We start from the raw sequence: 21,592 nt of genomic DNA, 5'->3' as shown, positions 1-21,592 counted from the left end.
GTCCTCCAGTGGGTCTCCCTATCTTGGTCAAGCCCGTGCCTCCTCCACGGACCACTACTGCAATGGGTCTCCCTATCCTGGTCAAGCCCGTGTCTCCTCCACAGACCAGTCCTCCAGTGGGTCTCTCCACCCTGGTCTCTCCTGTGCCACCTCCTCAAACCAGGCCTCCAGCGGGTCTTCCCAGACTGGTGAGTCCAGGGCCTGCGCCCAGAGCCAGGTCTCCGTTATGTCTCCCCAGCCTGGTGAATCCTGAGCCGGAACTGCCAGAGTGGCCAGACTGCCCGGAACTGCCACAGTCACCAGAGCTGCCCGCCAGTCAACAGTCGTCAGAGCTGCCCGCCAGTCAACAGTCGTCAGAGCTGCCCGCCAGTCAACAGTCGTCAGAGCTGCCCGCCAGTCAACAGTCGTCAGAGCTGCCCGCCAGTCAACAGTCGCCAGACTGCCCTGAACTGCCGGAGTGGCCAGACTGCCCGGAGTGGCCAGACTGCCCAGAGCTGCCAGAGGTGCCCGCCTGCCAGGATCTGCCAGGGTGCCCTGCCTGTCCTCCGGCCCAGCCCGAGTGGCCCTCCTGCCCTCCGGCACAGCCCTCCTGCCCTCCGGCACAGCCCTCCTGCCCTCCGGCCCAGCCCGAGGGGCCCTCCTGCTCTCCGGCCCAGCCCGAGGGGCCCTCCTGCTCTCCGGCCCAGCCCGAGGGGCCCTCCTGCTCTCCGGCCCAGCCCGAGGGGCCCTCCTGCCCTCCGGCCCAGCCCGAGTGGCCCTCCAGTCCTCCGGCCCAGCCCGAGTGGTCTGTCTGCCAGGGTCAGCCCGAGTGGCCCGTCTGCCCGGCGCAGCTATCGGCGCCACCAAAGTGGGCGACGCCGAAGGTGGAGCGAGGTCCACGTCCTGCACCTGAGCCACCTCCAGGATAGGTGGGTTGGGGAGGGAGGGTGTAGCATAGTGCCGTCGGTGACGGCAGCCACCCTCCCTTCCCTCCCTTATTGTTTAGGTGTTCGTTTTTGTTGGGGATTTTCTTGTGTGTTCTTTTTTTAGGTGCATCCCGGGGTCTGCACCTTGAGGGGGGGGTACTGTCACGTCCTGACCAGTAGAGGGTGTAGTTGGGTCAGGACGTGGCAGAAGGGAGTGTGTTTTTTATTGTTTCATTGATTTTGGCCGTGTGACTTCCAATCAAGCACAGCTGTAGAGGGTTGTGGTTGATTGGGAGTCACACAAGTTGCCTACGTTTCCTTTGTGTTTCGTGGGTAATTGTGCTTGTCAATGTGGTTGCACCTGACAGGACTGTGTTGGCTGTCAGTTTTTGTTGTTTTTGTAAATGCATAGTGTTCGTGACATTAAATATGACGAACCCTAACTCCGCCGCATTTTGGTCCACTTCTTCCATAGACAGCCGTTACAAGTAGTTGGTAATATCAGTGGGTTTTGTGGTGAATGAGCCATCTAATTCAATGAATGACGGAGTGGAGTTTGCCTTTTTGTCCAAAATTTCATTTTTTATATCAATTGTCTTTGTTTTATAGTATAGTGTGTTCCTCTTTGTATTCAGTTTAGTCACATTATTTCTCAATTGTAAGGGATCGTAGACCATTCCTACGTACAAAATCCTTCCAGATCCTTGATATCCTTTTTTTGGAAGGATTCTGTATGGAGGAATGTTTCTAAGATCCTTGTCAATGTGTTCTCATAAAACAATTTTGAGAACTTCCGTGCCGTTATCCTCGCAAGGTGAGGTATTGACAGTTATTGAAAAAAGGGGTGTCAATAATTTTGACCCCCACCTTTTTGAGATTTGTTTTAATCACTTGTTAAACGAAATCTAATTCTCTGAGCAATTGTATTCGTATAAATTAATATAATTTCAATTTTTTTTTTAGCTACAATATAGCTTAATATTTGAACTTTTCTTTTATACAGTCAATTTTGCTCATCTTTATCGAGTCTGTCAATAAGATCGGACCCCAGCGTATCTGGTAAGAAGGAGGTCTGTTATTTCAAAGTGAGACACGCACTATTTTTAACTACCTGTACAACAAAGTACAACTATCATTGACAAGCCTATAAAATAATTTGATTTTATTACACAATCAGTATCATTGGATTGCATAATATACAGTGTATTGTACCATATGAATAACATGTGGGGAATCATACCATGAATAGTGAGTTTAGCTGATGTGTTGTCATCAGACGTTTGGCAGACGTATGTGCCCTCATCCTCTTTGGAACATTTGTGGATTAGCAGGCTGCGTGTCCGGCCCTGGGAGTGGATGCGAAAGTTCTTTCCTGGTTTTAGTTCCATGTCACCCTAAGAAACAGTGGTATTTTAGTAAAAATGATTTAATTGTATACACAATTATGCAAATAAAATTGCTGACATTGAACACTTTCTCACTTTTCATGACTACAGTTCCATGATTTACTGGAATATGTTTTCTCACCTTGAACCACTTGACCTCAGCATTAGTTCTGGACACCTCACACTCAAGCGTAGCCTTCTCCTTCTCTGGGGCTTTGACATCCTCCATGGGTTTAGAGATCATAGCCGCAGGTTCTATAAAAACCCCAACACCAATAAGCACAACCTTCAAATAACAGCTGCCACCTCAATTAGCACTCAACTCGATTAATAGTTTACTGTTCGTCGAAAATGGATATACCTACCTGTAACAATGAGTTTGGCAGAAGTTTTGACCCCCTCTGCTTGGAAGGCAATTGTTCCTGCGTCCTCCATCTTGATTTGGGATAGTGTGAGGGCGTGCTTCTTTCCCAGGGCTGTGATGCGGCAGTTGGACCCTGCCTTGAGCTTGATGCTGTCCCTGGTCCAGGAGCCCTCCACGTCAGCCTGGCTGAGCTCCACCTCAAGGGTCACTGTCTCCTTCTCATGGGCCTTGACCTCCGGCAGCAGGCCGTTCACCACCTCAATCTTCTTCACTGTGAAACACAGACAGAGGGAATGTTTAGGTGTGTTGGAATATGCATAAAATTATAGGTTACACTGCATCATCAGTAAGTGTCCTGTACATCTCTTCTTGGCACTGAAACTGTAGATATAAATAGTTTGAGTATCTGGGTGGGGATCAAATGTTCAAACAAAACTGCATGTAATATTAGAGAATACTGTCTCTGACTTACTATACTCAATAAGGGCTAATTACCGTATACAGTGCCATCAAAGTATTCACGCATCAAGACTTTTTCCACATTTTGTTGTGGGATTAAAAGGGATTTAATTGTCATTTTCTGTCAACAATCTACTAAAATACTCTGTAATGTCAAAGTGGAATAAAAATTCTAAAATTTGTTAAATATTATTATTTTTTAAGTATTTAATAGATACATATTCAACCCCCTGAGTTAATACATGTTAATAAATCAAATGCATTTATAAAGCCCTTTTTTTTTTACATCAGCAGATACCCAACCTATAACCCCAAAAAGCAAGCAATGCAGATGTAGAAGCACGGTGGCAAGGAAAAACTCCCTAAAAAGGCAGGAACCTAGGAAGAAACCTAGAGAGGAAGCAGGTTCTGAGGGGTGACCAGTCCTCTTATGGCTGTGCCGGGTGGAGATTATAAGAGTACATGGCCATTAAGGACAGATCGTTCTTCAAGATGTTCAAACGTTCATAGATGACCAGCAGGGTCAAACAATAATCACAGTGGTTGTAGAGGGTGAAACAGGTCAGCACCTCAGGAGTAAATGTCAGTTGGCTTTTCATACCCGAGCATTCAGAGGTCGAGACAGCAGGTGCGGTAGAGTGGGAGAGAGAGAGGGAGGGAGAGCTAGAGAGAGGGAGAGAGAGGGTCGAAAACAGCAGGTCTGGGACAATGTAGCAATTCTGGTGAACAGGTCAGGGTTCAATAGCCACAGGCAGAACAATTGAAACGGGAGCAGCAGCACGACAATGTAGCACGTCCGGTGATGTTAGAATCACCTTTGGCAGAGGTTACAGCTGTGAGTCTTTCTGGGGAAACGAGACTGAACGAGACGTTAGCTCCTCTAAATGCAACAAAAGTCAGACTTTGGGTGGGGCCTCTAAATAATGCTAATGTAACCATTTTCCTATTTGTTTAAAATGCAGTGGTAAATATGTTGTACAGTGGTAAACATGAAAACAAAACCTTCCAATGAAATGAACACCCCCACCTCTCTGTCATGGTTTAAACCATTTATTTATATGTGGCAGCGCTGGCAGTCTCAGCTGAACACCTTTACGAAATAGATTTTCATTTGTACTTCCTTATTTTCGCCATTTGTTTGCCGTGCATCCTTGATAAAATATATCCTATGGATTTATTCCAATGCATTAGCTTTATCCGTTGATGTATCATTGTTTGATTTGTCAGTCAGCTCAGCTGTTCAGGGCACTCATTGCTTTGTTTCTCAGGTGTGTGCTGGTACTCGTGTTCTCCATTCTCCAGTAGTAGTAGACCATTTATTTAGCCTTATTATTTTCTTTACTGCATCACCTGATGATGGTCAACAATATCACTAGACAACTAGCCTACAGCTAGACATCAATGCGCATCCAACAAGTATACGTTAATGACAGTAGGCCTATAGTTGACTCTCGTTTAGAAGCATTCGATTTTGCAGTGGGATAGGCCTACATTATTTTGGATTTGTGTCCCCATGGGAACTGTTTTAACGGTGAAACATAATGAAATGTTACGTTGGCATAGTTACACTTACAGAGCATTTTCCCAGATCTCCAAGATCCATGATAGGTACAGGGTTTAAGATCAATATTCTATTTCAATTGTTAAACGCTAAATAATGAAAAATAACACTGTCATAAATGTAAGGAAAGAAAGGCCGTGTTTTATGTCACACGATCTGTGAAGACTCCAAGCATTAACTCATGAATTATGGACAACTCATGAACTAGGCTGTAAAACATGTTATGATTCAACTCATGTTTTATATTGAATGTAGGCTACCTGTTCTGCGTGTGTTCATGTGTATAAAATTGCGTTGGCTGAGAGGGTAGGCTACAGGCAGTGGTGCAGGCCTAGTGGAGGTTAAACGCAAGTAAACACCGTTCACCCAACTTTTAAAAAATTAAATGCATTAAAAGCATAGGGAGAGTGACTTTTTTCACCGCGACCGGCAATCAGAGTTTACTCACCTATTATTGTATTTTTTTTTACACTACGTCACTGGCTACTGGTAGGTCTATTTGAAGTTCATGGTAATACACATTGTAGCCTAGTCTAGTAAATTGGCAGTATGTGTTAGGGTGACCATCCCGTTTTTCCCCGAGACAGTTTCAGACCCATTTCAGGTGTCACGAATTTTCAGCCCCCCACCACCAATGTCATGGTGTAATTCACACTCTGGTTCCACACCTGGATTGTGCAACATTTGACCATTATTCTTGTCAAAATTCTTCAAGCTCTGTCAAATTGGTTGTAGATCATTGCTAGACAACCATTTTCAGGTCTTGCCATAGATTTTCAAGCAGAGTTAAGTCAAAACGGTAACTCGGCCACTTAGGAACATTCACTGTCTTCTTGGTAAGTAACTCCAGTGTAGATTTGGCCTTGTGTTTCAGGTTATTGTCCTGCTGAAAAGTGAAATCATCTCCCAGTGTCTGGTGGAAAGCAGACTCAACCAGGTTTTTTAGGATTTTGCCTGTGGTTAGCTCAATTCCGTTTCTTTTTTATCCTGAAATACTCCCCAGTCCTTAATGATTACAAGCACATGATGCAGCCACCACTATGCTTGAAAATATGGAGAGTGGTACTCAGTAATGTGATGTGTTGGATTTTCCCCAAACATAACACTTTGTGTTCTGGACAAAAAGTTAATTGCTTTGCCACATTTTTTGCATTATTACTTTTGTGCCGTGTTGCAAACAAGATTCATATTTTGGAATATTTTTATTCTGTACAGGCTTCCTTCTTTTTACTCTGTCAATTAGGTTAGTATTGTGGAGGAACTACAATATTGATCCATCCTCAGTTTTTTTTCTATCACAGCCATTAAACTCTGTAACTGTTTTAAGCCACCATTGGCCTCATGGTGAAATCCCTGAGCGGTTTCCTTCCTCTCCGGTAACTGAGTTAAGAAGGACGGCTGGATCTTTGTAGTGACTGGGTGTATTGATACGCCATCCAAAGCGTAAATAATAACTCTACCATGCTCAAAGAGATATATTCAATGTCTGCTTTTTTATGTTTTACCCATCTACCAATAGGTGCCCTTTGCAAAGATTTGGAAAACCTCCCTGGTCTTTGTGGTTGAATCTGTTTGAAATTCACTGTTTGACTGAGGGACCATACAGTTAACTGTACTGTACTGTATGTGTGATCTACAGATCTAAATCATGTTAAACACTTCTATTGCACACATAGTGAGTCGATGCAACTTATGTGATTTTTTAAGCAAATTTTTACTCCTGAACTTATTTAGGCTTACCATAACAACAGGGTTGAATACTTATTGACTCAAGATATTTTAGCTTTTCATTTTTAATTAATTTGTAAAAAAAAAATAATACATTTGACATTATAGGGAATCGTGTGTAGGCCAGTGACCAAAATGTAATACATTTAAAATGCAGGCTGTAACACAACAAAATGTGGAAAAACTCAAGGGGTGTGAATAATTTCTGTAGCTACTCTACATAACCATAAAACTACCGCACCATTCTTACTTACCATCCACTGTGAGTTTGGCCTGGGTCTTGTCATCCAGGGTCTCACAGGAGTAGTAGCCACGGTCGGCCGTAGTCACAGTCTTAAAGACCAGGGTCTGCTTGGCTCCGTCCACCCTGATCACCATGTTACCTCCAGGCTGTAGCACCACGCTGTTCTTCATCCACCTGACCTCTTTAGAGGGCTTACTCAGCTCTACCTCCAGCTTCACCTCCTTCTGATCCTCCACCGCCATCACATTCTCCAGCTTCTTCTTGAACATCACCGGCTCCACTGTCAGGGCACAAAGAAAACACAGATATTACAACTCCTTTCTGAAAACTGCAAAATTGCTTAGAAGGCTCCTACATTTTTGTAAACAATGGCTGTAATTGTATATCAATCAATGAAAACAATCAGAGGATTTTACAGAACAGATGCATATCCATGGGAAATGTGCATATTTTTTATATCATAAGTGTTAAAGCTGCAATATGTAACTTTTTGGGCAACCTGACCAAATTCACATAGAAATGTTCATTATAGATGTCATTCTCATTGAAAGCAAGACCAAGAAGCAGTACATCTGTTCCGTTTCTATGCTTCTTGTTCTTAAGTTTAGCGTTTGCATCTTTTACTCCTGGTTTTGTACACCAGCTTCAAACAGCTGAAAATACTATATTTTTGGTTATGGAAAAGATATTTCAAAGCGGTTTAGATGGTAAATTGATTCTCTACACTATACTTGCTCTTTTGGTCACATAAACTGAAATTAGGCAAACTATTCGAATTTTAGCAAACAGGAGCTATTTCTCCATAGTGCACCTTTAAAGCAAATGGAGGTTGGTTCTTACGTTGCACTTGGAGGGTAGCACTGCAGGTTTTTCCCTCTGCATCAATGCTGATCTCCTGAGCATTATCCTGACTGACTGAGGTGATGGTGAGGGAGTGGCAGGTGCCCCCATGCTCAATCTTATATTTGGGCCCAGCAGTGATGGGCACGTTGTTGCAGAACCATTTCACTTTGACGTCAGCTGGGGTGACACTACACTTGAAGATGGCCTCCTTCCCCTCCACAGCAGCGACGTTGCTCAGCTTGGAAGTCAGCTTAACCAGTCTGGGTGCTGAAAAGGTCAGAAAATAATAGATTATTTGGAGACATAATTAGACTCCGAAACACAGAAAATGTGCTAATATGGAAATAAATGGCTTAACATCTAGTGCGTTTGACTGTATGTCTGTAACTACTGTATGCTGTATCTTGTATATGTCTGTAACTACAGTTCATGTTGTAGTAGTCAGTGACCAAGTTGTAAATCTAATGAAAACAAAGCCTCAGCTACCTTTGGTGGAGACCTTGGCAGAGGTCTTATCATCTTTGCATTCACAGCTGTATTCTCCCTCATCCTCTTTTGCCATTCCTGTCACAGTAAGGACCCGCTTGGGACCATCAGTGCTGACACAGAACCTGCCGCCGGGTTTGACCTCACAGCTGTTGTGGCGCCAGAGCACGTCCCCTAAGGCTCGATTCATTTCACAGGTCAGGGTCAGTGTACCACCCAGCTCTGTGGCTACAGGCTGCAACTGCACCACAAACTTCAGTGGTGAATCTGAAGGGAAACATGGCCAGCATTTCATTAGCTAAATGGAATATGTAGGATCTTCATAGGTATTGACTATACTCACAGAAACATACAACACTAGCCCGTCAATCAATTGTTCTGATGAATGAAAAGCAAACTAACCTTTGACTTGAACTTTGAACTCAAGCTTGTCGTCAGCAGTGTGGCAAGAGTAGGTGCCACTGTCTTTGACTTCAGTGGACTTCACAATCAGGGTACGAGAATGTCCCTCTCTCTTCATGTCATACTTAGAGCTCTCCTTCAACTCCACACCATCCCTGAACCACTTAACACTGGCACTCTCCGAAGTCAGCTCAGTGGTCAAAACAATCTTCTCACTTGCTTCAACACTGCATATATCCTTCACTGCAGTTTTTTTTAACTTGGCAGAGGATTCTAGAAACCAAAAAGAAGACTTGTTAATATAGAGGTGATAGCAAAGACATTTGGGTACAACAAATATTGTTGAAAGTCAATGACATCCTACCTGCCACCTCTATCTTGAAGGCCAACTTCTCCGCTCCAACCTCACAGGTGTACTCTCCAGCATCCTTCTTCTCCACCTTCTCTATCACCAGCTGACGAGTCTTGCCCTTTGTCTCCATGGAGACTGTCTTACTGGAAGTCAGCAGCTTGCCATCCTTGTACCATTTCACCTCTGTCTTGGTGTCGGACACCTCACAACTCAGAGAGGCTTTCTGGGAAAGAGTAGCTTTCACCTCCTTCTGTACAGACTCCTTGTTGGTGAAGGCAGCCTGTTGTGCTTCTGATGGAACAATCATGGAGGGGCACAATGGCAGAAATATTTCATTTAGGGTCAAACAGTATCAACACCAAACACAGGACACATCCCTTACTGTCCTGTACAGACCATGGGGACAATGAACTACAGAACGTACACCGGGAGTCAACAATTCTAACATGATACGGAGACAAAGAAACTATGCAACAAAGATGGAAACAGACTTTTCAGACATAATATAAGCTAGAGCAGCAACACAGATTGCAGGAGACATCAACTTGGGAAGACAACTCAACAAATGAAAGAACCTTTGTCAAACACAAGTTTTATTGGATAAATATCTGTAAGACATGCATATGGACAACCATCCCTCCCACTATAAGCCCTATAGCAGACGATAGATGGACAGTAAATCCAATAGCTGCAAAACATCCATACCTGCCACCTGAATCTTATAGACCAGTTTCTCCGCTCCAACCTCACAGGTGTACTCTCCAGCATCCTTCTTCTCCACTTTCTCTATCACCAGCTGACGAGTCTTGCCCTTTGTCTCCATGGAGACTGTCTTACTGGAAGTCAGCAGCTTGCCATCCTTGTACCATTTCACCTCTGTCTTGGTGTCGGACACCTCACAGCTCAGAGTGGCTTTCTGGGAAAGAGTAGCTTTCACCTCCTTCTGTAAAGACTCCTTGTTGGAGAAGGCAGTCTCTGAAGGAGAAATCATGAAATGGCACAGTAATATTAGAAACCCTTCATTTAGGGTGGAACACAAGAAATACAGGAAGCATATCTCTACATGAGATATACATGGGAGTCAATAACCAGCAATTCAAATATAGTTTTAGATAGACACAAATATGCAACCGAGAGACAGAAATCTACAACAAAAACAGCCATTCAGAGAACATCAGCTTGAGTATATACATTTTTTTTGGGGGGGGGGACCATTCAGCATCCAAAGCCTTGAGAGAGATATCAATATAGACAACCAGCTTTCATATCATCCATACCTGCCACCTGTATCTTGAAGGCCAGTTTCTCTGCTCCAACCTCACAGGTGTACTCTCCAGCATCTTTCTTCTCCACCTTCTCTATCACCAGCTGACGAGTCTTGCCCTTTGTCTCCATGGAGACTGTCTGAGTGGAAGTCAGCAGCTTGCCATCCTTGTACCATTTCACCTCTGTCTTGGTGTCGGACACCTCACAGCTCAGAGTGGCTTTCTGGGAGAGAGTAGCTTTCACCTCCTTCTGTACAGACTCCTTGTTGGTGAAGGCAGCCTGGACCTCTGAATGGGGATCAATTAAGGGTATGGTAAAATCCGAAACCCTCAATTCAGAGTAAAACAATCCCAACCCCAAATCAGAAACCATTAACATAATCTTGTCCATGACAGACAAAGGAGACATCAAGTGATATTGCCAGAGTAAGTTAAAAATCAGCATTTCTAAAGCATTATGAGACAAAGACAGTTCAACAAACAGAAACAGACAAATCAGATATCAACATGAACAAAACAATCATAATAGACAACGGTATAACATATCTTTGCTTGGGAGAAAACACCTGTTGACAACGTAGATCACACACTGTATATTCACAACCATTCAACCAACAAAACCTTGAGAGAAACATCAATAGACAGCCAGCTTTCTTTCATATTGTCCCTACCTGCCACCTGTATCTTAAAGGTGACTTTCTCTGCTCCAACCTCACAGGTGTACTCTCCAGCATCCTTCTTCTCCACTTTCTCTATCACCAGCTGACGAGTCTTGCCCTTTGTCTCCATGGAGACTGTCTTACTGGAAGTCAGCAGCTTGCCATCCTTGTACCATTTCACCTCTGTCTTGGTGTCAGACACCTCACAGCTCAGAGTGGCTTTCTGGGAGAGAGTAGCTTTCACCTCCTTCTGTACAGACTCCTTGTTGGAGAAGGCAGCCTGAGTTTCTGAAGGAGGAACCGTTGAAGGATATGATGGAAATGAAAAACCTTTCACACAATATAACATCAAAACAGGAACCATATCTATAGACTGGACAAATACGGGAGGTATTGGATATTGAGCAGCCTTCCAAAGTCAACCATCGGATATTCAAATATTTTATGAAGACGGAAACACACACCAGAACAACAAACAAGGAAACAGAGCACTCAGATATCCCCATGAGCAACGTCAGTCAAACAAGACACAATATTAAAAGGACATTGTTGTGAGGAATCAAAACAACCAATTAAAAAACTCCCCAAACCTTTCTGTTTGTAAGATAGAACTTACAAATTCTATGGTCCCAATTACACTTTGAAAATAACAAAATAGCTGAAAGTTAGTAAGATAAAAACAGAACTAAAAACCTAACTGTGTCTGCCCCATAACATCTCCTCAGACCTAGGTACTGTAAATCTCTTCTTGAAATAAGAATAATACAATTTGAATTCGTAGGACAGACAAATGGGCAACCATTCCACCAACCAAAGCCTAAATGGCATCACAGAGAGCATGTAACTAAAAAATAACTCCTCCTTACCTCCTGTCACGTGTATCTTGAAGGCCAGCTTTTCTGTTCCAACCTCACAGGTGTACTCTCCACCATCCTTCTTCTCCACCTTCTCTATCACCAGCTGACGAGTCTTGCCCTTTGTCTCCATGGAGACTGTCTTACTGGAAGTCAGCAGCTTGCCATCCTTGTACCATTTCACCTCTGTCTTGGTGTCAGACACCTCACAGCTCAGAGTGGCTTTCTGGGAAAGAGTAGCTTTCACCTCCTTCTGTACAGACTCCTTGTTGGAGAAGGCAGCCTGTTGTGCTTCTGATGGAACAATCATGGAGGGGCACAATGGCAGAAATATTTCATTTAGGGTCAAACAGTATCAACACCAAACACAGGACACATCCCTTACTGTCCTGTACAGACCATGGGGACAATGAACTACAGAACGTACACCGGGAGTCAACAATTCTAACATGATACGGAGACAAACAAACTATGCAACAAAGATGGAAACAGACTTTTCAGACATAATATAAGCTAGAGCAGCAACACAGATTGCAGGAGACATCAACTTGGGAAGACAACTCAACAAATGAAAGAACCTTTGTCAAACACAAGTTTTATTGGATAAATATCTGTAGGACAGGCATTTGGACAAACACCCCTCCCACTATAAGCCCTATAGCAGACGATAGACGGACAGTAAATCCAATAGTTGCAAAACATCCATACCTGCCACCTGAATCTTATAGACCAGTTTCTCCGCTCCAACCTCACAGGTGTACTCTCCAGCATCCTTCTTCTCCACTTTCTCTATCACCAGCTGACGAGTCTTGCCCTTTGTCTCCATGGAGACTGTCTTACTGGAAGTCAGCAGCTTGCCATCCTTGTACCATTTCACCTCTGTCTTGGTGTCGGACACCTCACAGCTCAGAGTGGCTTTCTGGGAGAGAGTAGCTTTCACCTCCTTCTGTACAGACTCCTTTTTGGTGAAGACAGCCTGGGCTTCTGTAAATCAACCATTAGCAATTCAAATATAGAATAGGAATAGACACACAGCCCCAAAAGGGACAGAGACCAGTGAGACGCCCCAATAAGCAACAATAGCAAGCCAGAAGTCAAAACAACCAGAACCATATCAAGCAAAGAAACAACCTTGATGCGTCAAATACAGGTGTAGGATTTTTGCCAGTTTGCTACAGCAGGAAAATAATCCTGCAGCAACAGTAAATGTGAATCATTTGTGGGGGTTGCTACATTTTTCGTAAGGCAAAATCAAGTCTGAAATGTGAAAGAGGAAATTACAAACTTTAAAAGTATTTTTAAACTTCAAATACACTACAAGTTTCACATTTCCTGTATTGCAGGAAAGTTGTCCTGCAACAGGGTGATGAAATTAATATCATACCCCCTTGTCTGTATACCCCCTTGTCTGTATACCCCCTTGTCTGATAGAATCAACTAATCCTAAAATTGCCATTTTAACACTATGGCAACAACAAAATAGGTATTGGTTTCTGACTGAGATTAAATCTAAATGTAATTTAACAGTACATTTGCCAAAGCTTCCCAGAGGCGAGATAAATATATAACAGTTATATTTTCCTAAGATAAACATGTAAAATGCGCATATCAGACAACCATTCCAGCAAAAGCAGACCAGACAGTGAGTAGATCCTCCTTACCTGTCACCTGAATCTTGAAGGCCAGTTTCTCTGCTCCAACCTCACAGGTGTACTCTCCAGCATCCTTCTTCTCCACCTTCTCTATCACCAGCTGACGAGTCTTGCCCTTTGTCTCCATGGAGACTGTCTTACTGGAAGTCAGCAGCTTGCCATCCTTGTACCATTTCACCTCTGTCTTGGTGTCAAACACCTCACAGCTCAGAGTGGCTTTCTGGGAGAGAGTAGCTTTCACCTCCTTCTGTACAGACTCCTTGTTGGTGAAGACAGCCTGTTGGGTTTCTAAGGGAACAATCACGGAGGGGCAAGTTGCATCACAAGGGTTTAAACACTAAAAACATGATCTTTCGACTCTTGACATCTGTCTCTCTCTTTCTCTCCCTTCCCGGAGGACCTGAGCCCTAGGACCATGCCTCAGGACAACCTGACCTGATGACTGCTGGCAGTCCCGTTACCCAGTCCAACTGGTCGTGCTGCTGATCCAGTTTCTGCTGTTTGGCTATGGCACCCTGACCTGTTCACCAGACGTGCTACCTTGTGCTGCTGTTCCAGTTTCAACTGTTGTGTCTGCAGCTATTGAACCCTGACCTGTTCACCGGATGTGCTACATTGTCCCAGACCTGCTGTTTTTTTTACCCTCTCTCTCCCTCTCCCTCTCTCCCTTCCTGTCTACCACATCTGCTGTCTCAACCTCTGAATGCTCGGCTATGAAAAGCCAACTGACATTTACTCCTGAGGTGCTGACATGTTGCACCCTCTACAACAACTGTGATTAATATTTGACCCTGCTGGTCATCTATGAACGTTTGAACAACTTGAAGAACGATCTGGGCTTAGTGGCGATGTATTCTTATAATCGCCACCTGGTACAGCCAGAAGTGGACTGGCCACCCCTCAGAGCCTGGTTCCTCTCTAAGTTTCTTCCTAGGTTCCTGCCTTTCTAGGGAACTTTTCCTAGCCACTGTGCTTCTACATCTGCATTGCTTGCTGTTTGGGGATTTAGGCTGGGTTTCTGTATAAGCACTTTGTGACATCTGGTGATGTAAAAATGGCTTTATAAATACATTTGATTGATTGATTGATTGATTGATTGATTGATTGATTGATTGACATGGGTAGCATTGACTGATAGTTAAGCATGTCACCCACCTACAACTCTAATATTGCAGAGACAGAGGTGTCCTGAGAAGCCATGATATTCACCCAATGAAACAACTTTGAAGCCCAAATCTACAAACCATGCTTTATCTGATAAGCTCACCGAATTCATTCTCAATTATAACATATTGAAACTAACAAAACAACCATACATTTAAACATGTCAACCCTCGCAAGGCTGCAGGCCCAGACGGCACCCCCAGCCGCGTCCTCAGAGCATGCGCAGACCAGCTGGCTGGTGTGTTTACGGACATATTCAATCAATCCTTATTCCAGTCGGCTGTCCCCACATGCTTCAAGAGGGCCACCATTGTTCCTGTTCCCAAGAAAGCTAAGGTAACTGAGCTAAATGACTACTGCCCCATAGCACTCACTTCCGTGCTTTGAGAGACTAGTCAAGGACCATATCACCTCCACCCTACCTGACACCCTAGACCCACTCCAATTTGCTTACCGCCCCAATAGGTCCACAGACGACGTAATCGCAATCACACTGCACACAGCCCTAACCCATCTGGACAAGAGGAATACCTATGTGAGAATGCTGTTCATCGACTACAGCTCAGCATTTAACACCATAGTACCCTCCAAACTCATCATCAAGCTCGAGACCCTGGGTCTCGACCCCGCCCTGTGCAACTGGGTCCTGGACTTCCTGACAGGCTGCCCCCAGGTGGTGAGGGTAGGTGACAACATCTCCACCCCGCTGATCCTCAACACTGGGGCCCCACAAGGGTGCGTTCTCAGCCCTCTCCTGTACTCCCTGTTCACCCACGACTGCGTGGCCATGCACGCCTCCAACTCAATCATCAAGTTTGCAGACGACACTACAGTGGTAGACTTGATTACCAACAACAATGAGATGGCCTACAGGGAGGAGGTGAGGGCCCTCGGAGTGTGGTGTCAGGAAAATAACCTCACACTCAACGTCAACAAAACAAAGGAGATGATTGTGGATTTCAGGAAACAGCAGAAGGAGCACCCCCCCTATCCACATCGATGGGACAGTAGTGGAGAAGGTGGAAAGTTTTAAGTTCCTCGGCGTACACATCACGGACAAACTGAAATAGTCCAACCACACAGACAGTGTGGTGAAGAAGGCGCAGCAGCGCCTCTTCAACCTCAGGAGGATGAAGAAATTTGGCTTGTCACCACAAACTTTTACAGATACACAATCGAGAGCATCCTGTTGGGCTGTATCACCGCCTGGTACGGCAACTGCTCCGCCCAAATCCGTAAGGCTCTTCAGAGGGTAGTGAGGTCTGCACAACGCATCACCGGGGGCAAACTACCTACCCTCCAGGACACCTACACCACCCGATGTCACAGGAAGGCCAGAAAGATCATCAAGGACAACAACCACCCGAGCCACTGCCTGCTCACCCCGCTATCATCCAGAAGGCGAGGTCAGAACAGGTGCATCAAAGCAGGGACCGAGAGACTGAAAAACAGCTTCTATCTCAAGGCCATCAGACTGTTAAACAGCCATCACTAACATTGAGTGGCTGCTGCCAGCATACTGACTCAAATCAAGCCACTTTAATAATGGAAAGATGTATGTAATAAATGTATCACTAGCCACTTTAAACAATGCCACTTTTATATGTTTACATACCCTACATTACTCATCTCATATGTATATACTGGACTCTATACATCTACTATATCTTGCCATCTTGATGTAATGTATCACTAGCCACTTTAAACAATGCCACTTTTATTTGTTTACATATCCTACATTACTCACCTCATATGTATATACTGTACTCTATACCATCCACTGCATCTTGCCTATGCCATTCTATACCATCACTCATTCATATATTTGTTTATGTACATATTCTTATTCATTCCTTTACACTTGTGTGTATAAGATCATTGTTGTGAAATTGTTAGGTTAGATTACTCGTTGGATATTACTGCATTGTCAGAACTAGAAGCACAAGCATTTCACATCTGCATGTGTATGTGACAAATAAAATTTGATTTGGAAGCAATTCAAATGTTGTACAGTCGTGGCCAAAAGTTTTGAGAATGACAAAAATATTCATTTTCACAAAGTCTGCTGCCTCAGTTTGTATCATGGCAATTTGCATATACTCCAAAATGTTATGAAGAGTGATCAGATGAATTGCAATTAATTGCAAAGTCCCTCTTTGCCATACAAATGAACTGAATCCCCCAAAAACATTTGTACTGCATTTCAGCCCTGCCACAAAAGGACCAGCTGACATCATGTCAGTGATTCTCTCGTTAACACAGGTGTGAGTGTTAACGAGGACAAGGCTGGAGATCACTCTGTCATGCTGATTGAGTTCAAATAATAGACTGGAAGCTTCAAAAAGAGGGTGGTGCTTGGAATCATTGTTCTTCCTCTGTCAGTCATGGTTACTTGCAAGGAAACACGTGCCGTCATCATTGCTTTGCCCAAAAAGGGCTTCACAGGCAAGGATATTGCTGCCAGTAAGATTGCACCTAAATCAAGCATTTATCGGCTCATTAAGAACTTCAAGGAGAGCGGTTCCATTGTTGTGAAGGGTTCAGTGCGCCCAAGAAAGTCCAGCAAGCGCCAGGACCGTCTCCTAAAGTTGATTCAGCTGCGGGATCGGGGCACCACCAGTACAGAGCTTGCTCAGGAATGGCAGCAGGCAGGTGTGAGTGCATCTGCACGCACAGTGAGGCGAAGACTTTTGGAAGATGCCCTGGTGTCAAGAAGGGCAGCAAAGAAGCCACTTCTCTCCAGGAAAAACATCAGGGACAGACTGATATTCTGCAAAAGGTACAGGGATTGGACTGCTGAGGACTGGGGTAAAGTAATTTTCTCTGATGAATCCCCTTTCCGATTGTTTGGGGAATCCGGAAAAAAAGCTTGTCCGGAGAAGACAAGGTGAGCGCTACCATCAGTCCTGTGTCATGCCAACAGTAAAGCATCCTGAGACCATTCATGTGTGGGGTTGCTTCTCAGCCAAGGGAGTGGGCTCACTCACAATTTTGCCTAAGAACACAGCCATGAATAAAGAATGGTACCAACACATCCTCCGAGAGCAACTTCTCCCAACCATCCAGTAACAGTTTGGTGACGAACAATGCCTTTTCCAGCATGATGGAGCACCTTGCCACAAGGCAAAAGTGATAACTAAGTGGCTCGGGGAACAAAACATTGATATTTTGGGTACATGGCCAGGAAACTCCCCAGGCCTTAATCCCATTGAGAACTTGTGGTCAATCTTCAAGAGGCGTGTGGACAAACAAAAACCCACAAATTCTGACAAACTCCAAGCATTGATTATGCAAGAATGGGCTGTCATCAGACAGGATGTGGCCCAGAAGTTAATTGACAGCATGCCAGGGCAGATTACAGAGGTCTTGAAAAAGAAGGGTCAACACTGAAAATATTGAAGTTCATGTAATTGTCAATAAAAGCCTTTGACACTTATGAAATGCTTGTAATTATACTTCAGTATTCCATAGTAACATCTGACAAAAATATCTAAAGACACTGAAGCAACAAACTTTGTGGAAATTAATATTTGTGTCATTCTCAAAACTTTTGGCCACGACTGTACATTATCCAAACCATCTCCAAGGACTGAGATGGAAAATGTTTTACATTTGAACGACTGACACATGGACAACCACTCCAGCAACTTTTCGTCAAAAGCAGACAATAGACAGTCAGAATATTACCTGAAACATGTATTTTAAAGTCCAGCTTCTCTGCTCTAGCCTCACAGGTGTACTCTCCAGCATCCTTCTTCTCAATTTTGTCTACTACCAACAGACGACTCCTGCCCTTTGTCTCCGTGGAGACTGTCTCAGTGGAAGTCAGCAGCTTGCCATCCTTGTACCATTTCACCTCAGTCTTTGGGTCGGACACTTCACAGCTCAGAGTGGCTTTCTGGGAGAGAGTAGCTTTCACCTCCTTCTGTACAGACTCCTTGTTGGAGAAGACAGCCTGGGCTTCTGTGTGAACAATCATAGAATGGCACAGTAAAATCAGAAACCTTTATTTTTGGGTTGAACACTAAAAACAGGAACAATATTTGCATAGGCAGTCTGGGATTCTGAAGGGCCAATGGTTTTTGTAGATTTGCCTAGGTTATTAAACAAACTGAAATACAATTATACTATTCGTCCAGTGTGCTCGACAGACGTTCCCTTCTCTCTTACCTTTTATTTTGACCTGGAATGTGACTTTGTCCTCGACTGTCTCGCAGGAGTAGTGTCCCTCGTCACTCTTCTTGGCATTCTTGATGACCAGTCTCCTCTGTGTCCCTTTGGAGACGATGGTGGTTGTTTGGTCCTCAGTGACCAATGTCTGATCCTTCCTCCACACCACCACCGCGCTTGCAGACGACACCTCACAGCTCAACTCAAGGTCCCCGTTGAGGGCAGGCGCCACCCCGATGGGACCCCTGGGCTTGTTCAGGAACTTGGCTTCATCTGGAAGAGAAACAGGGATGGGATTTGTCATCAAGAACAAAAACTTGAATTGTCCACTTTTTTTATTCATAGAAATGTGGCAGCAATCCATTGAAACCTTAAAGTCATAATTAATGTTAACAAAGGACCATGTGGAATTGAATATGAAAAAAATGAATGCAATGACAGAATTATCGGTGATGATTTATTCGCTTTACAATTACTGGATTATTCTACTGTAATCAAACAGTTACATTTCATATACCAGTGGGTGTCTGCCTGTGCGTGGTTGGAAGATGGGGGACGGTACCAGTGACACATTGGACTTTATTACAGGATGACAGAGAGCTCTTTTCCATGCTAGACGGCTCACTACCACCTGGTGTTAGCAGTCACAGCCCAGTCTGTCCCTGTGTGTCATCTGGTGTGAGAGGGGCTTTCTGTAGGCAATGTAGGTTAGAGGTTGCATTTGATACACTGTGTCACTTTAAGACTCGGGGTCAGACTAACCCACCGGATTTAGAGTTTTTTTTTAAGAGAAGAAGAAAATTAAAAAATTGTGTTAAGTGAAAGAATATAGCATTTTGCTATTCCTGCAACTCTAATAAAAGGATATGGGAATCTGAGGTACCAGGTTTCCACTTTCCACCGGGTGCCAACAAGTTATTAATAAGTTATATACGTGTACTCATTGGAGTGGTTTCTTCTTTCTAGCATGACAGATCACTACAGGAGTTGAGGTCAATCTTTTTTCTTGATCTTTCGACTGTCCTGTTGTACCTTTTAGAGAAAGCTGCAGGGACATTCGGTCTTCATTTAAGACACACTCATAGATTCCCGTGTCCTCTTCGGTGACGTTGTGCACCATCAGGATCCTCTTGCGGTCGGTGCTTATGCACTCATACTTCTTGCCCATCTTCAGCTCCCGTCCATTCTTCATCCAGACCACCTACAGAGTTAGAGGAAACGTTCAAATTCGGCTGAACACACAACCCACATAAGAGTCAGCATAACACATTCATTAACACAGTGAATTGAATCAGAACAATTCTAAAGAGTTACAATATTTTGGTATTTATTACACTACGCCTTTTAAGTTTCCTAACCCTAACAGACCAATAAAGCATTACTTTGCGCATTCATTCATTCAGTCATCTGGACTTTTCCCACTACACACCTGAGCATCATAATCGGACACCTCTGTGGCCAGCTGGGCAGAGGACTGGGCGCTGCAGGTCACCACCTCAGTGTGAGTGGACTTACTGGTGAACCGGATAGCTGGAGCTACAAATAGAGGTTTCACCTGTAGCTGTTGTTTGTGGAAAATCTAATGGAACGATGAGGACTGTCTACCAACAGAAAACACCTGAGGAACTGAAGTTAGGAACTGAGGTTCCTAACTGCTTATATAGCATGAAAACAAAAGGACTCATAAAGACACTGTATATAGAGCCTCTATATAGGCAAGTCTTAGCATCAATCTAATGAAGACATGCACATTCAACCCACAGTTCTTATTCTTGGCATTGCTCTCTATTCCAGTGCTTACCCTTCACTTGGAGTATACAAGTGCTCTCGGAGCCACCACCCACAAATTTGATCACGGCTCCATTCATCTCCATCAAGACAGTTCGGATCGTCAGCGTATGTGTGGTCTTTTGGCGTGTGATGAGGTAGTCAGCCCCACTCCGCAGGAGGCAGCCATTGATAGACCAGAAGCCAGAGCACACGGCAGACAGGTCCACGGAGAGGGAGGCCTCCTCGCCTGAGATGGCTGTGCTGTTCATCAGGCCAGTCTTCACCTCTGCAGAGGGCTCTGGAAAAAAGGGGTAAAATAAATCACGTCACTATGCTTCATTCAAAAGCTGCATGCTGGGGTTTTACTGAAGTGATAAACTCTGGAGAGGGTGTGGTTTATAGGATGTATTGTCACACAGCTAGGGGTTTAGAGTTTATTATTCGTATTGTTAAGCCAGAGACGGAGAGAAATAAATGACACATGGGGGAGTAATAACAATGAGATGTTTCTCTGTCTCACCGAGGTAGAAGGTGCCAGGCACCTCCATGTATTGACTCTGGCCGTAGTCGTTGACTGCGGAGATGCGGAACTGGTAGCTGGCCTCCTCTGTGATATTCTGGATCGTGATCTCAGTAAAGGGGCTGATCTCCATGCCATTGCACCTCTGCCAGGTCTGGGCACCCACCTTCCTCCTCTCTACCATGTACCCTTTGATGGGCACGGGGCGGTCACTGTCTGGGGGGGACCAGTGGAGGGTGATGGACGAGTCGGTCTTGTTACGCACCACCACGTCGATAGGGGGATCTGGAGGGTGCTTTCTGGCAGCTGCGGAGGGAGGTGAAGTTTGATTAGGCTCATGTATGTATGATACATCCTGAGATAATTCTAAGTGATATGATGTATCTGCAGATGTACATCACATAAGAGTAACCTTTGTGATGGGATTTTTCAGAAGTGTATTCTAATTTAGGATTCCCTTATTTAGTGTCGTGATAGGAAAAGGGCTTTGGGTCTGTGTTCTATGTAGTTCACCCGCGACAGAGAATCGTGTGGAGGTCTTGCAGTCTCCAGCCACAAAGGCCACCTCTCCTGAGTCGTCGGCCTGGCAGTGGCTGATGGTTAGCGTGTACTGTCTGAGGGTGCACGCAATGGATATCCGTGTGTCCGGCTTCAGACGCTCGCCGTTGCGTGTCCAGTAGGTGTCAGAACTGGGGTGCTCCAGCTCAACGCAGAAGATCACTGTATCACTCACCGACACTACAGTCCTCCTGGGAAGCTTCTTAATGATGTTCCCTGGAAGTGACAAGCACAGGGGTCACCAAAGGGCA

The 21,592-nt window shown here is 44.5% G+C and overlaps 1 protein-coding gene across 5 annotated transcripts in view; it reads right to left on the bottom strand.

Moving 5' to 3' along the window:
* Positions 1-21,592, bottom strand: part of obscnb (obscurin, cytoskeletal calmodulin and titin-interacting RhoGEF b) — a 109,143-nt gene that overhangs the window by 71,804 nt on the left and 15,747 nt on the right. For all 5 annotated transcript variants that reach the window (XM_082973449.1, XM_082973450.1, XM_082973453.1 and 2 more), the window contains exons 4-24: positions 21,297-21,557; positions 20,784-21,089; positions 20,295-20,561; positions 19,923-20,029; positions 19,526-19,694; positions 18,494-18,766; positions 18,011-18,286; positions 13,169-13,447; positions 12,216-12,491; positions 11,520-11,801; positions 10,666-10,941; positions 10,007-10,282; positions 9,435-9,704; positions 8,742-9,020; positions 8,378-8,650; positions 7,976-8,242; positions 7,487-7,756; positions 6,657-6,926; positions 2,656-2,925; positions 2,433-2,545; positions 2,146-2,299 (exon numbers count right to left, since the gene is read on the bottom strand). In XM_082973449.1, coding sequence (XP_082829575.1) covers positions 2,146-2,299; positions 2,433-2,545; positions 2,656-2,925; positions 6,657-6,926; positions 7,487-7,756; positions 7,976-8,242; positions 8,378-8,650; positions 8,742-9,020; positions 9,435-9,704; positions 10,007-10,282; positions 10,666-10,941; positions 11,520-11,801; positions 12,216-12,491; positions 13,169-13,447; positions 18,011-18,286; positions 18,494-18,766; positions 19,526-19,694; positions 19,923-20,029; positions 20,295-20,561; positions 20,784-21,089; positions 21,297-21,557 — 5,214 coding nt within the window. The remainder of the gene's footprint in view (positions 1-2,145; positions 2,300-2,432; positions 2,546-2,655; positions 2,926-6,656; positions 6,927-7,486; positions 7,757-7,975; positions 8,243-8,377; positions 8,651-8,741; positions 9,021-9,434; positions 9,705-10,006; positions 10,283-10,665; positions 10,942-11,519; positions 11,802-12,215; positions 12,492-13,168; positions 13,448-18,010; positions 18,287-18,493; positions 18,767-19,525; positions 19,695-19,922; positions 20,030-20,294; positions 20,562-20,783; positions 21,090-21,296; positions 21,558-21,592) is intronic.

The sequence above is a fragment of the Salmo salar genome, chromosome 03 (genome assembly GCF_965601325.2).
Source record: "Salmo salar chromosome 03, fSalSal1, whole genome shotgun sequence".
Lineage (NCBI taxonomy): Eukaryota > Metazoa > Chordata > Actinopteri > Salmoniformes > Salmonidae > Salmo > Salmo salar.
The sequence above is the reverse complement of the archived record's forward strand: the minus strand, read 5'-3'. Positions and strand labels throughout refer to the sequence as shown.